General features: G+C 55.7%; 1 protein-coding gene across 4 annotated transcripts; it reads right to left on the bottom strand.

Annotated features, from left to right (window-relative positions):
• Positions 1 to 744: 744 nt before the first annotated feature.
• PRRT4 (proline rich transmembrane protein 4) lies at positions 745 to 11388 on the bottom strand. 4 transcript variants are annotated; one of them, XM_033432551.2, is made up of 5 exons: positions 10709 to 11117; positions 8757 to 9480; positions 8567 to 8671; positions 8125 to 8244; positions 745 to 3109 (listed from the first exon to the last, which is right to left on the bottom strand). In XM_033432551.2, the coding sequence occupies exons 2-5, from the start codon at positions 9406 to 9408 to the stop codon at positions 1290 to 1292; spliced, it is 2697 nt and encodes an 898-aa protein (XP_033288442.1). In that variant the 5' UTR covers positions 9409 to 9480; positions 10709 to 11117; the 3' UTR covers positions 745 to 1289. The 4 variants fall into 4 exon arrangements, with proteins under 4 accessions (XP_033288442.1, XP_049570438.1, XP_049570439.1 ...); XM_049714481.1 differs by lacking the exons at positions 8125 to 8244; positions 10709 to 11117 and adding an exon at positions 11253 to 11388 and having other exon boundaries at positions 8561 to 8671; XM_049714482.1 differs by lacking the exons at positions 8125 to 8244; positions 10709 to 11117 and adding an exon at positions 11175 to 11192 and having other exon boundaries at positions 8561 to 8671.
• Positions 11389 to 16087: the final 4699 nt, after the last annotated feature.

The raw sequence follows: 16087 nt of genomic DNA, 5'->3' as shown, positions 1-16087 counted from the left end.
CTTACCGCATTTTAGCCAAATGACAAATGCACACTACAGCCAAATGCTCTGGACAAGGGAGGGATTACAGAGTGACTGGTGGCCGGATGTATTCATGGGTCTCTGCACTGTGAGTTCTGCTTTGGTGGGTAGGATGGAGCTGGGGTTTGGGGAAGACAGGCTTTCTCCAGGGAGGATCTGCACCTGTGGGAGATGAATGTTCTCCAGGGGAAGGGGGTTGTTAGTCCAAACTTGAAGAGATCCTGCTGGTAGGTGGAGCAAGTCGTTTCCTCTGTGAATTCCTCTGGGTACGTGGCAGGGAGATTGCTGCAAAACCCAGCTTAAAGTGATCAAGCCCTTGAGATGTGTATCAACATTTCCATGAAGGACTTTGACACTAGCTAGTCCCGAACCACTTGTCCATCAGGACCTGAAGCCAGTTTCTTAGGAATGCAGACATTTCCACCAACGACTGTAGAGTTTCCACCTCATTTCTCAGGGCAGTGATCCAACTCTGAAAAGCCACTTCCCAGGGAGTCAGAAGGGTCTTCAAGGGGCCACTCCCAGGACCCTCACTCAGCCCAGATGGGCCATGGACCCGTCTATGGGGAAAGGTCATGCGGAGGACAAGACCCCTTGCAGTCAGGAGTGAAGGTCACTGGGGTCTGGGTTGGACCCACCCCACCCAAACACTGCTTCTCTTCCAGCTCTGGCAGAACCATTGCTGCTATTGCCTCATCTAAGCTTTTCCAAGAAGGTGAGACCTTTCTCCTCTGAAAATATTTTATTGATAAATTAACTCTGAAAGCGCTTACCTCCCACCCTACTGCTGTAGAGTCTCCTGGATGGGCCGTGGACCCTTCTATGGGGAAGGATCATGCGGAGCACAGGGAGTCTCACGCAGGGGTGGGATTTCCGGGCGTGGCAGAGGTGGGTGTGGGGACTGAGGCCAGCCCTGAGGTCGGCTGAGGACAGCCCCTCTCACTCAGCACCAGAGTGGGAAGTGGTGGTCTGGAGTGGAGCACCTTGGAGCTTTATTGCTGGTGAATGCCAAGGAAAAGTGGGACCCCTGCCAGCCTAGAATTGCAGCTGAGGGCATCAGTGCCCAGGGCTCCAGAGAAGGTGGCACTAGTTCCCAATCAACAGAACCTGGCTGCTGACTCACCCATCCAGGAGTCCCTGGATGGGAAAGGAAGCGGGGAGAGGTATCTGAGCCAGGCGGGATTGGGGAAGGGTTACAGTGTGCAGGTCTCGGGCAAAACAGGCGCCAGAAGGGGGCGTATTGTCGGGGCGGCGAGGCGCCCACATCTTCACAGGTCTATGGTGTCGCTGCCCATGCTCAGCTCGTCAATCTGTCGGCAGGCGTCCAGGAATTGCTCCTGCAGCAAGGCCTCTTCGGCCTGCAGCTCCGGAGGAGGCTCTGGGGAGTCGCGGGAGGGTGGGGACAGGGCCTGGTAGGATCCTGAGGCAGGGAGGTTAGGGCTGCTTCCTGAGGGCCGCGGGGGACTGAGGACGCAGACCAGCGGACAGCGAGGGGGCCTGTCCGGGCTGGAGCACAGCAGCATGGACGAGCTGTCCCGCGACAGTCCGCACAGCGAGCCGGATGAGGCGCTGCTGCCCGCGGGCCAGGCCCCGGAAGAGGGGAGCTCGGGGGCCGCGGGGGAACCAGGGGCCTCCCCAGACCTCCCAGTGGGCCCGGCCCCGGTCTGCGCCCCCAGCGAGGCGGTGCGGTAGAGGCCGGGCCCCTGCAGGGCTTCCCCGAAGGCCGGGCCCTGGAAGAGGCCGGGCTTCAGCAGGGCTTCGCTGCAGAGGGCCTCCTCGATGCTGCGCCGCAGGTTGATGGGGGAGGGCGGGCGGAAGTCCACGGTGTAATCGCTGCAGGGGGAGGAAGCCGGGGAAGGGGCCGGGTTGGCGGCCGCGCCTTCGAAGCCACGGCAGCCTCCTCCCTGGAGAAGGAGGTCGGGACCCGGCCCTGCCAGGGCGCATAGCTGCAGCAGCTCCGCGTCGCCACGCGCGATAGCGCTCCCCAGGGGCTTCTTGTCGGGGGGCCCGGCGACCCAGCCTCCGGGCAGCAGAGGGGCGGCGTGGCCGGGGGACAAGCGGAAGAGTTTGGCCCAGCAGCGCGGCGGCACGCGGGGGCTGCAGAGCGCCGGGTAGAGGCCCAGCAGCGCCAACGGAAGCGCGACGCCCACCTCGCCCAGGCGCAGGCCGAGCTGGAAGGCCCACCAGGGCCAGGGCCCCTCCAGGCCAGGTTGGCCGCCGTAGCCCAGCGCGTGCAGCACCTCGTAGCCCTGCAGGGCTCCGCTCAGCAGCCCGAAGGTGCCCGCCACTGGGGCCGTGCGCGCCGCGCGCCGCCAGGACTCGAGCGGGCCGAAGGGGCTGCGCGCCTGCGGGAAAGGAGTGGCGCCCTTGAAGCCGGACACTCCCAGGGGCGCTCCGGCCCGCCGACGACGACCCCCCAAGCAGGACAGCGCCAGCAGGAGCCCGGAAAGGAGGGCGGCGAGGAAGGCGTGCAGCCCGCGGGAGGCGAGCCGCAGGGCCCGCAGCGGGCGATGGGCGGCGCTCCCGAGGGCGGCGGCGGCAGCCAGCCCCAGCCCCAGGAGCAGCAGCGCGGCCACGGCGGCAGGACAGCGCGGCGGGCGCGGCCGGGCCAGAAGCAGGCAGGCCAGGCCCAGGCCGGCGGCCAGGCAGGGCAGCGGGAGGTCCTGCAGCAGCAGCCAGGCCAGCGCCGGCAACCGGTCGCGGTGCCCGTAGGCGTCGTAGAAGAGCGGGAAGGCCCGGGTGGTCCCGGCGGAGAGCAGGAGCAAGTCCAGCAGCGCCAGGCAGGGGGCGCCGGGCGGACAGCGCCAGGGCAAGAGGGCCAGAGCCAGCAGCGCCAGCAGGGCCACGAGGCCGAAGAGCGCGCCTACCCCGTACACATGGGCCTCCCAGGCCAAACCCCAGCGAGCCTTGGCCTCTGTCCAGTCGGCCTCCAGGGTCAGGAAGAAGAGGGGCAGTGGGGCCGCAGGAGGCTGCGCTTCGCGTTCAGGCAGTTCTCTGATACTGCAGGACCCTGGCCCACATTCTGGCTGCACCGAAAGGTTCCCTAGGCTGGCGGGAGAGGGGTCATCCAGGCCGGAGGTGGTGGAGTCTGTGGGCAAAGAACGTTTGTGTGAGGCATTCCGTGCAGCCCTCCCCTTGCCCACCCTACAGCCAGTAGCCTGTATGCCAATCGGAGAGTCCTCATAGCTTCCAGGAAGGACTTGTCTTAAATTTGAGACTCAGTGACCTCACAGCCCCTCACCCTCCCCTCCCACATCAAACTCCTCCGGCTGCAGTTTCAGCCCTCATGCCCTCCCCCCACCCCATCTACCCCCAGCTCCCTGCTTTGTTCATTACCCTGTGATTCCACTGAAAAGGGTTTTTCTTAAGAAGTCACAGAATTTTACAACTGGAAGGAGCTGTAGAAGCCCCCTCTAGTTCAATCCTCCAGCCAGGAAGGAGGCTGCGTGAGAACAAGGATCGCTTTGCTCACATCTGAATACCCATGCCTAAAACGGTGCCTGGCACAGAGTGGGCACTGAGCAGATATTCGCTGAAGAAATGAATCCTCTTCTTTGCCAGATGAAGATATTGAGGCTCTGCTGAGAGGCCAAGTAACTTGTCCAAGGTTACACATTGGCAGAGCTGCAACTAGAATCCAGATCTGAGCACCAGTTTGAGCCCCTCTCCTTGATTTCAGAGGCGCTTCGTAATACTAGTTTGCTTATCTCTTGTTCTGCACCCCTGACTCCCAACTCCCACCTTGGTGCTAGAAGAAGCTTGCCCTGCCTTTTTTCAGCTGCTCCCCTTTCTCCCTGTCTCATCAGGAAAAGCCACCCCGCACTGCCCCCCCCCACACACACACACAGCAGGGGGAGTGATATGACTCTCCCATCCCCAGCACCCTGAGAAAACACAGCCTTCCCTATTCACTGGCCTTCCTGCCTGCTACACCTCCAACCTCGGCCTACCCATGGCTGTGGTCCCCATCTTAACTCAACTACAAAGCCATTGGTCTGAGGCTCTTACAATGCCCCTTTGGTTCTCACCCCCTTTTACAGAAGGTGACATTGAGACGGACTCCCCTGGGTCTCAAGACTACCCTTGAACTCTGAGGAAGGAACATTTGGGGGGATCATAGCTTAGCGAGTGAGCCCCTCAGGTGCTCTGGGGTTTGCTAACTTAGGCTCCCAGCCCCATCCTGTGCTCTAACATCTTCCCCACATCCCTTGAGGAAAGGGAAGTCAAGTAAGAGAGTGTGAGGACTAAGATCCCTAATTCTACTCTCCTGGAGCTAGAGAGGGGTGAAAAAGAGTTAGACCCAAGGATTTTCCATGGCCAGGCAGCAAGGGAAGATGCTTCACGCTGGACCTCCCTCCCCCACCTAGCAGGCTTAGCAGAACTGCAGCTGCAGGGAAGGATGGAGGGAGAAAGATGGTGGAGAAGGATGGGAGGAGCCATCTGGCGATGGGGAAATGCACGGGAGACAGATGTAGAATGAGGCGGGGAGGATCTCCTGACAAGCAGACTCCTGCCCCAACTGCCTGGCCATACCCAGCCATGCCTCAGCAGGACAAAACAGGAAGACTCGAGGCGCACCCCCATCCCTACCCCAGGCAGTGCCAGCTTGTGCTGGGGACGTGGAAAACAGAGCAATCCTAAGAACAAGGAAAACGAGTGAGCGGGCCAGAAAGCAGCCCTGGAGAGAGGGGAGGGGAAGATAGAATTGGGCAACTGGGAGGGCAGAGAGGGAGCTGCCAAAAAATTACATATATACAGCTGGCTGCCTACTGCCAATGGCAGCATGTTCCCTGGTTCCTGTCCCATCATATGCCTCAAGTCTAAAATGGGGAAGAGCACCTACTGCACAGGGCTGTTATGAGGATACATGGCCAGTGTGTGCAAAGCTCTTTGGAGAGACTGGTGCATCGTAAGCATTTGATACACAACTGTTGTTGGTCTGATCATTATGGGCTACTGTTTATCACCCGTCAGTCATCGGTGTGTGTCTGTGTGAGTGTGACCATTTCTGGCCTCAAACTAAGTCTCGATTTAACTAACAAAAGGCTGTCTTCCCTTAGAAAGTCAACAATTAGTCAAATGAGTGAACATCAACGCATTGTCTCTCTGTGAACCCTGTTTAAAGAACACCATTTGGATGGACTGACCATCCCCAAACACCTACTGAAGACACAGCCGTGAGTTAAATGAGGAATCATTCAGCTGGGAACTGACGGCTTGCTGATTCGGTGGGGGGACAGGGTCAGTCTAACACCAGTGGGATCAAATAAACAAACATTCTCCCTCACCCCTCATTTATTGGTCCCCTCAGATACCCTTGCCCAAACCACTTCTGCAAAGTGGATGAGTCTCCTTGGTCTTTCCGGTCTTGGTGGGCTCTGCAGAGAGGCAAGGAGACCCCAGCCAGGAGCCCACAGCCTGCGCCAACCTGTTGCCCCTCATGCCTCCTCCTCGCTCACTGTACAGACAAGTGCAGCTCTCAGAGAGCTGCCCCACCTCACCCTCTTCCAGCTCCACTTCTCACTCGATGGCCACAGAAGACCCCATCTTTCACCTCTGGCCCAAAGCATTATGGCAACTAGAGCAACTTGCAACATTCCTAAGAAGCCAGAAAAAGAATGAAAACCAGGAAATAGAGTACAGGCCCAGCTCAAGTGTCAGAGGAGAGAGCTCTGACCTAGGAGCACTGCTCCCAGGGGGCAGGGCAGGCCAGGTATGGGTGGGGACAGGTGAAGAAGGCCCAGCCTCTGTCTTTGACGGCTCCGCTTGACCTCATCCTCTGTCTCCCCATTTGAGGCTTCCACAGAAGGGGCCCTCGGTTTCCCCCAGAAGGTAGTGACTTCCTAGGATCCCTGTCCTGCGCAGGCCTCCCTTACAAGGTGGTCCCACTCTGGCCCTGTGACTCCTCTTGACCTCAGGGGCAAGAGAGGAGATGGGATGTGGAGAGGAGATGTCAATGTGAGTAACTGGTGAAGCCAGAGCAGACTGGGGAGGAGTTGCGAAGAGGGCCCGGCTCAATTTATGGAAAAGTCCACTAGCGCCCAGATCAAAGGGCTGGGGAATCACTCTCTACTCTGGATGCCTGAAGCTGCAGCCCCATCAGTGGCCTGGCCCCATCCCTCCCCCCAGCCCCACCTCCAGGATCACAGAGGATTGGTACTCCTTGTAAGGGTGACATTCGAAATATTGAACCACTGTTTCAGGGAATCAGAACAGCTGCCAGCCAGGTGGTCAGGGAGGCGAGTGGCGCTCAGGAGGCTAAGGAGAGTGGGTAGTTATCAACTGGTATGGAAGTCTTTTACTATGTTAACGACCTGCACAACTGTTCAGCCCTTACTGGCTGAATGCAAGCTCTGTCCGAGGTGAAGCAGACCTAATGCAAGAGAAGAGAAGCCCTAGGCCCAAAGGTTAACTGTACCGAGGTTAGAAAGTTCCCAGAGAAGACACAGAGAGACTCCCTTTATCCCCTAACTGCTTGCCACTACTCCCCGCAGAAGGTGCTGGCAGGAACAAGGCTCTTTGGCCTTCTCTCCAGGAGGCCTGCAGCCCTCCGGGGTTTATCCAAGAGGAACAGCCAGGAAGAGGCTGGGTTCCTGCAGCCGTAGAGAGGAGGGGGAAGGAGGGCGGGGCCCCCAGCCGCTGGGCTGCCTCTGATATTGTCCAGACTCATTAAACCTGCCTGGCCAGCGCTGTCACCAAGGCTGGCAGACCGCCACCCAGCATCCTTCCCCTGAGGCCACAGAGCCTGCCCCCAACTCCACAGCAGATCCTGCCACTGCTGCACACTGGGCTCGATGGGGAGGAGACGGCAGGCTCCCCACCCACACGCCCAGGAGTGCTGAGTCCGCTCGGGAGGAAACGACAGGCAGGTGCTGCGTTAAGTCTGGAGCTGGAAGAAGCTCGGGCGGGGACCAGCGATTTCCACTGCTGCACCAGTTCCTAGTGTGGAGTGGCTGAGAGGATTCCCAGCCACAGTTAACCCTTTGCATGTCCCGCTTGGCCTCACCTACCAGAACCTCTCCCCAGGCAGCATGCCCTCTGCCTTTTGTGGTATGTGTTGTCCCCCCACATTTAGGGGCCACGGTTGCCGTGTCTGAGAGGTAGATCTGGAATGTACTTGGGACACACCGGGGAAAGAAGCAAGGTTAACAGACACTATTTAATGAGCTAATACTTTGTGCCCGTTACATTATGCGGAAGCTTTACAATAACAAAATAGGCACTATTATTAAACTCCAGATATAGGAGAAAATTTAGGTTCAGAGAAGTTAAATAGCCTGTCCAAGGTCACCAGCCAGTTAGGAAGGGGATTGGGATTCAAGTCTCAAAGCCAAGTCTCAGGATTCCAGAGCCCCTGGTCTTTCCTCTGCACCACCAGCTTGTCTATGTGCGTGTTCTGAAAGGCTCCCTTGAACAAGGATGGCATCTGTCTGTGTAAGGTCTTCTCTTTAACGTCTTCCCAATGAGGGGCCCAACTCTGCCTATATCTGACAGCATGTCACGTCAGATCAGACGGCAAAGGAGAGAGCCCCAAGGTCGGAGTGGGAGGGTAGGGAGGCAGGCCAGGCAGACTGGAGTAGAGGGTGGGGTTAGTGCTGAGGCTGTGGAAATCATGAAGGAGTTCCTGTGTCCGTTTGCCCCTGATACATTTGTCTACATCCTGCTCTGCCTGTGATTGTAAAACTCCCAGAGGACCATTACTTAACTCTGTGTGGGACCATCCTCAGCAACACTTGTTCTCAGACCATTAGTATATATCTCCACAGTGGTGATGAAGAGAATGGTGATGACAGTGAAATACAAGGATCCCAGACTGCTGATGAGTGGCTAGCATGTAGTAAGTGCTCAATAAATAATTGTCAGGCTTCCCTGGTGGCACAGTGGTTGAGAGTCCACCTGCCGATGCAGGGGACACGGGTTCGTGCCCCGGTCCAGGAGGATCCCACATGCCACGGAGCGGCTGCGCCCGTGAGCCATGGCCGCTGGGCCTGAATGTCCGGAGCCTGTGCTCCGTGACGGGAGAGGCCATAACAGTGAGAGGCCCCGTACCGCAAAAAAAAAAAAAAAAAAAAATTGTCAAGTTTAAATGAATTGGATACTTACCTAGTGATGCTGTTGCAATCAAGGCAGAGCTTAGGGAAGCAGCTGGGTCCAGTGGCCTTGGACTTGGGAGCTTTGTCTCCTGGGGGGATGGGGGCGGGGACAGAGTGGTGCCAAAGAGCCCTGCAAAGGGAGCACACAGGGCTAGACTCTGCCATCCTACCAGCCGGCGTTGGCCTCCGGAGCTTTGGAGAAAATCCTGTCCTTTCTCAGAGCTTGACCTATGGGAGCCGCTGTCCCAGGAATTGTAGCCACATGTGTACCAGAAGCTAAGCTACAAGGACTAAACCAGACTTAGTATGGCAAAGAGGGCATTTCCCCATAGAGCAGTGGCTGGTATCCCAGGTCCTGGGAGAAGGAATGCGAGCTGCCCTTGAGTCAAGGGAAAAAGGAGGTGCTGGCATTTAGAGGTGTTCCATAAATGCTTGTTGCAGTAAACACTCACCTGGAGAACCCGAAATTCCAGAGGCAGAGCTTGGGGATGTAACTGGGTCCGGGGGGCTCAGGCCTGATAAGTTCCGGAGTGGGGACACAGTAGTGCCAAAGAACCCTGCAAAAGGAGCCCAGGCTGAAGCTTCCTCCTACCTGCCAGATTGCCCAGCAGGGGCGCTCCTTGTGTTGGGGTGGGTACTCACCAAAGGGTCCCAGGCGCCCAGCAATCTCTGCCAGGCTGGCCCGCAGGCTGGGCAGCAGGGGCAGTGTTCGATGTCCAAGCGTTGGGGCTACGCCTGCTCTCAGCGCCATGTCAAACTTCAGCTCCAGCTCACTCTGGTGGAGTCTGGGAGCACTGGATGGAGGTGCTGTAGCTGTCAGAGCAGTATCCCAGGTCATGGTGCCCATCCTGGGCTGGTGGGGAGCAGTGGGCCGGTCAGTGGGCCCAGCGAGGAGGGATGTGGACTCCAGAGGCCAGGAGGAGGCCCAGGGAGTAGAGCTGCCTTCAGCAGAGCCCCGCTCTGGGGGGGAGTTCCCGAGAGAGCCCACCAGGAGTTCCCAAAGGGGGCCAGTCCTCAGCCCACCGGCCACCTCTTCCTCTGGCTCCCGGCTCGGCCCAGGAGAAAGTGCCCGGGTCTCCGTGACAGAGCTCCCCCAAGCAGCAGCAGGTCTCCGAAGGTGGAATTTGAAGTTAAGCCCCAGGTTGAGAGACAGCACGGAGGCCTCACTCTGAGGTGGCGGGGCCAAAGTGGTGACATGGGCACCTGGGACAGAGGAGGCAGCCTGGGCGCCCACAGGGACAGCAAGCAGGACCCAGTAGAACAGCCCCAGCCCCAGACAGCCATACCCCGCCATGGCCCCTCCTGGCCTCAGGCGGCCTGGGTAGGCAGGGGGCTCAGGTCTTCAGCACCTCTGAGCACGAAGGTCCTGGAGAGAGGAGAGGTGCTATGAGCTCTGGCTGCCTGGGATCTGATGCCCCAGAGAGACTTCTGATCCCAGAGAAGCAGGTGGTGGGGATAGGACACAAAGGCTTCTGCCCAAGGAGAGTTGCCAGCTTCTTCCTGAACATTCAGGCCCCAGCACGAATCTCTTCCCTGCAGTTTCCCTTCTCTCCCAGCCAAGGTTCCTTCTCCCTAAGCCCCTGCCTCCCCCACCTGCTCAGTCTGGGGACGGGTCTGACTGCATCCAGCTGCCCTCATCCTTGACTGACAGCAGAGCGAGTGAGTGGACGTGGCTCCCAGACTCAGATCCCTTCTGAGTCTTCTCTTCTCTCTTTCCTCCCTCAAATATCTGTTGAGGCCTACTATGTGCTGAGCACCCTTCTGGTAATACAACTGTGAACAAGCTAGCCCTCACAGGTGAGCCTCAGCACATTCCCACCCCAGCTCCGGCCCCCTCTACGATGTGTGTCCGCTCGCTCAGACCCTGGGAGCACTGGTCCCCGGAGGGATGCAGCACAGGGTGAGTGAGCTGGCAGAGATGGAGAAGGCAGCTCTGGCCAGGGAAGCAGGGTGCCCTGGTCTGGCAGAAGCTCTGTCCCTTCAGCCTTTTCCCTCTTTCCTGTGGCTTGGCCGGCTCCCTATCCCTTAACCCTAGAAGTACTGGGGGGAGGGTCAGCTTGGCCATCTCTGGCTTCCGGGGGGGAAGATGGCTAGGCAGGCAAACTGGACAAGGGGCTGCTGCAGTAGACTCCTAACTCCCCGGCCCCCAGGCGCCTACATCTGGTAGGGGAAGGGGAGGGTGAGCCAGGGACGGAGGTGCACCCAGCACCCTTACATCACACACACGGCCACACCTAGCACCCATGACACACTCACCTACTCACCCTTCACACACCCCTGCACGTAAGTGCGCACACACGCGCGCGCACACACACACACTTGGTCCTGCCGAGCCCCCTCCCTCCTACACGGGTTCAGACCCAAGCTCAGTGAGCTCGCAGCCTGCTCTGTGTCACAGGCACACACACACACACACACCTACCTCACAGACACACACAGTATATACCGACACAGAGGCATACACACCCCTACACACACATTCGCACGCTCCTTACAGACACACAGCACACACCGTCATCCCCCGACATGCACATTCCTACACACCCACCCACCCGCCCCTACAGGCAGGCGCGCGCGCGCGCACGCGCACACACCTCCCTCTCCCGCTGCCCTGACGGCAGACGTGCTCCTCTTGCTCTCTCCCGCAGGCGGGTCTCCTCCGACAAGTACCCCGAGAAGGGGCGGTCGCGGCGGCCCAGGCGCCCCGCTGGGCGATGCCCCACCGACTCTGGTCGGTTCTCTCTGCGCCCGACGCCCCCTTGGCTCGTCCCGGCCACCGCGGCTTCGCCGACGCGCTGCCCCGGGTCTGGCGCGGCCCGTCCCCGGCCCGCAGCGCTGGCCCCAGGCAGGCGGCCCGGCCCGGCTCAGGCTCCGCGCTCCCTCCCACTGCGCCGCCTCCAGGCTGCGAGCCTCGCTCCCCGGCAGAGCCGCGCGCCGGGCTCCGCGGCAGCCGCGTTCTGACCGCCCGCCTTCCCCGCCTCCTGCGCTCCCGCCCCTCGCGCCCGCCCTCTCCCCTCCTCCTTCCCCGGACCGCGGCCCGCGGTCCGCCCCCAACCTGACCGGCAGGCAGGCGGGCGCGCACCGCAGCGCTGAGCCGCCGCCGCCTCTGTGCCCGTGTCCCCACGCGCGCTCATTCACCCGGCGCTGCCGCCCAGCCGCGGCAGGCGCGGGCACCGCGTTCTCAGCCCGGCGCCGCAGCCGCACTCTCCCAGGGCGGCCCATCACACACATCCACTCGTACGCCGTCCCCAGGAAACACCGCGGGCCAGAGCACCACGCGCGCGCTCGTGTGCACGCGCGCGCGCGCGCGCGCGCACACACGGCAGCCTGCCCAGGATGGCACCCCCAACAAGAAGAACCACTATGTTTATTAAGCCGTGAGTGGAAGGTGTAATAAGCACGTCTGCACCCCTTATTTCATTAGTCCTCAGCACAACCCTGTGGGTGTCCCCATTTCACAGACAGGTAAATTAAGGCCCGGGGTGGGTGGGGAAACTCACGAACTTGCCCAAGATTACAAAGCTGGGCAACCTGAACCCAGTCCCTCTGCAGTTTTCTCCATCACCTGGTGGCTTTCAACATTTGGAAGTGCCTCCAACACTTCACAGGTGAACCACCAAGTGTCAATCCGTGTGTAACATTTCTTTTTGCTAAAACTGATCTCTCAAAAATACTGAAGAGTTTCAGAAATGTCTCTCACCTTGTGAGAGGTGGCTTACAACTTGTTTCCAATAAGGGGTAAGAGGAGAACAATGAAGTCAAAGAGTGTGTGGTCCAGGAATATAAGAGCACGCAGGCCAGTGTTGAAGATAACTAAAGAGCAGGGATGTCACTGTGGATATTTCATGGACCCTATCATGCTGTCACAGTGACTGATTTAAGTAGTACTGGCTCGTTTGTGCTGACTTGAATCTCTAAATCCCTCCCAAGGGCTTCCCTGGTGGCACAGTGGTTAAGAATCCGCCTGCCAATGCAGGGGACACGGGTTCGAGCCCGGGAAGATCTCACATGCTGCGGAGCAACTAAGCCCGTGAGCCACAACTACTGAGCCTGTGCTCTGGAGCCTGCGAGCCACAACTACTGAGCCCACGTGCCACAACTACTGAAGCCCACGCGCCTAGAGCCCGTGCTCCGCAACAAGGGAAGCCACCACAATGAGAAGCCTGCACACCGCAAGGAAGAGTAGTCCCTGGTCATGGCAACTAGAGAAAGCCTGTGCACAGCAACAAAGACCCAATGCAGCCAAAAATAAATAACTAAATTTCTAATAAATAAATCCCTCCCAAAATGTTAGTATTTGAAAGTATCAGGCGAACATAAAACACAGGCGGTTCCTTGCACCATACAAAGCTGTCCCCAAAATCCCAGACATTCTACTGTGTGCCGAGCACCATGCTGGATGCTTAGGTGTCTCCTCACTTAGTCCTCATCATAGGCCACACAGAGAGAAAAATGAGTGTCACCAGGTAACAGCCTTGGATGTTACCCTGATCCCCCTACCTTGCTGTTCTGCAAGGTTGGGGAGAGGGTGCTTAAAGAGTTACCCAGGGTCTTCCCTGGCGGCGCAGTGGCTAAGAATCCACCTGCCAATGCAGGGGACACGAGTTCGAGCCCTGGTCGGGGAAGATTCCACATGCGCGGAGTAACTCAGCCTGAGCGCCACAACTACTGAGCCTACGCTCCAGAGCCCGCGTTAAAAAAAAAAAAAGTTACCTAGGGCAGATCTGTCTCAGGAATGGCTAGCACAGCACTTGGCCCAGGCACATGCTCAATGAATATTAGCAAAGTGAAGAACGAATGAATGAATGATTCTAGGGCCCAAATGGGCGATGGGTTGCATTTCAGAAAGGCATCCAGAACTCACTTTCTTATCACAGAATTCCCCCAATTGATGTAAGATAAACTCAGGCCACTAACTGAGCCCCTCTCCAGGAAACATCAACGATGAAGTCTGGGATTTATTCTGGGTCTCTAAACAAAATATTGCCAGGGGCTTTCCCTGGATGCACCCTCAGGGATCACTATAGGGCCCCTCCTCTAGTAGGAAATCGCCCTAGTCATTTAGGGGCTGCCTGGAGGCTGCATACTGGGATCCAGCCTCCGGGTTTCTCTCATATACTTAATAAAAGATATCCCACTAAATAAAAGTTATCCCACTAGAGACGCTTTCCTTGAATCCTCCTCATAGAAAGGCTCATTTCCTGCTAATCATGTTCAGTTAAAGACTTCTAAATGAAAAGACAGACAGAAATAAACATGCCCCAGTACATTAAAATAACAATCCTCCATGACCAATAACAATCCTCCCAGTAATTATATATGTATGTATATATATTTTTTGTTTGTTTGTTTGTTTTGTTTTTTTGCGGTATGCAGGCCTCTCACTGTTGTGGCCTCTCCCATTGCAGAGCACAGGCTCCGGACGCGCAGGCTCAGCGGCCATGGCTCACGGGCCCAGCCGCTCCGTGGCATGTGGGATCTTCCCGGACTGGGGCACGAACCTGTGTCCCCTGCATCGGCAGGCGGACTCTCAACCACTGCACCACCAGGGAAGCCCTAATTATATTTTTTAAAAGGGAAGTTAGGGTTCTGGGTTAAGATGGTAATTGAATGTGTACATCTCATTTCACTCCCTCCTAAAACCCCACTAAAACTTCCATAAAGAGATTTTTAAATCAAGAGATAAACCTACAAGGATAGACAGAACAGGGAAAAAGACAACAGTCACAAAATTTTTGAAGCAGAATGCCAGACCAGCCATCTGGTTATTTACTGACTTACCAGCCCCAAGGAAAAAGACATCTCACCTGGCAGTGGCGAAAATTGAGAGCCAACTTGATCTACATGGCAAGGTTCTCAGAGGCACAGAAATTGGGAGTCCAAGGTACCTCTGGATTCCCAGAGGTGAAAGGTGGAAGAGGTTGCTAAGATAAGGACCAGGATGAGAAGTTAGATCCCTCCATCTCTCCCCCAGCTCCAAGCCCCTGGGCAACAGTCCCTCCCCTATGCCAGCCAGAGTCTGGGGGATTTTCCTCTGAAGAATGTAAGATACAAGGTGTCTGGGTTGGAGCACAGTTGTGCATGGAGATACCATACTGAAAAATACTGAAAACAAAGGGATTAAGTGACCATGCCATATGGAATGCGGAATGCTGAATGCTGAGCTTTCTGACACCATCAGGGTCCCCAAGTGCTGGAAGCAGGACCTAGGCAGGAAACTGGAAGACACTACTCTGGGGTATTTCACCAGTGCACGAGGAAAGACCTAAAGATACTGACATAAGAAACAGCCCAGCCAGCTCACCCTACGGTGGCAAACCCAACCTCTGAGCTCAGAGTTTCTGACTAGCCTCCCTCCCACCTACACGACCTTAATCACGGCCAAGTGTTACCAGACATCCAAGAAATTTTCTAATGCAGAAGACAGCCACAAAACAATCAGAAAAAAAGTAACTTGGAGGAAACAGGTTACACAGGGAGAAGAAAGTGTCAAAAAGACCACAGTTACTATCCTTAGGGAGATAAAAGATACTGCATCCATGAAACAGGAACAAGATGCTCTACAAAGGAACATCCAAAGATGTTTGTAGCAAAAGCAACAATTATGTCTAAAATCATGACAGCAGAAACAAAAACATTCAACACAGAGATAGGCAGATAAAGTTGATACAATCTCCCTGGAAAGTAAAGCAAATATACAAAGAGATAGAAAATATAGGTGGGGAGGGGCTTCCCTGGTGGCGCAGTGGTTAAGAATCCACCTGCCAATGCAGGCGACACGGGTTCAAAGCCCTGGTCCGTGAAGATCCCACATGCCCGCGAAGATCCCACATGCCACAGAGCAACTAAGCCCGAGCACCACAACTACTGAGCCTGGGATCTAGAGCCTGCGAGCCACAACTACTGAGCCTGTGTGCTGCAACTACTGAAGCCCGCGAGCCCGTGCTCCACGACAAGAGAAGCCACCGCAGTGAGAAGCCCGCGCATTGCAACGAAGAGTAGCCCCTGCTCGCCGCAACCAGAGAAAGCCAGTGCGCAGCAACGAAGACCCAACGCAGCCTTAAATAAATAAATAAATATATATATATATATATATATTTAAAAAAAAAAGAGTAAAGGAGAAGCCAAAATATCATTATATTGTGAAACATTTGGAAAGCCATTAGAAAAAAAAAATGTGATTAGGTTAAAGCTAAATATCCCCATCAATAGTTTTTCTATACAAGAAAGGGGAGAAATATCCCATTCGATATAGGCAAAATGCATTAAAGAAAGAAATAAACTTATTAAAAAATGAAAGAAACCTATGTGAAGCAAACTACAGAACTTTACTGAGAGATATAAGAGACTTTGATAAATCCTTCCACAATGTATACATGTGTCAAATCATCACATTGCACACATTACATATCTTACAGTTTTGTCAATTTGTACCTTAATAAAGCTGAGAAAATAAAAGAAGCCTTGATCAATGGATCAATGGAGAAACCAACCTTGTTTCTGGATAGAACCTCTCAATATTTTATAAGATCATTAATTCTTTCCAACTTGATTCGTATGTTGAGCACTATTCCAATGAAAATATCAATGAGATTTTTTTTAATTTGAAATAATTATTCCATAGCCCGTCTGTAAGAATAACAGGCACAGGAAGAGAAAGAGTGGCAAACGGGATGTATGGCAAAAACTTGCTCCTTGGGTAGTGTGTATTGATTTACATAAATACTAAAATATAGTACAAAGCTATACTACAAAGTATAGCTATATAGTACAAAGCTATATAGTACAAAAATATACAAAAGCTATTTTTATAAATTTATTTATTTATTTTTGGCTGCGTTGGGTCCTCGTCGCTGCACGTGGGCTATTCTTTGTTGCAGTTGCACGGGCTCTAGGTGCGCGGGCTTCAGTAGTTGTGGCACACAGGCTTAGTTGCTCCGCAGCATGTGAGATCTTCCTGGAGCAGGGATCGA

Source organism: Orcinus orca, chromosome 9 (genome assembly GCF_937001465.1).
Source record: "Orcinus orca chromosome 9, mOrcOrc1.1, whole genome shotgun sequence".
Lineage (NCBI taxonomy): Eukaryota > Metazoa > Chordata > Mammalia > Artiodactyla > Delphinidae > Orcinus > Orcinus orca.
The sequence above is the reverse complement of the archived record's forward strand: the minus strand, read 5'-3'. Positions and strand labels throughout refer to the sequence as shown.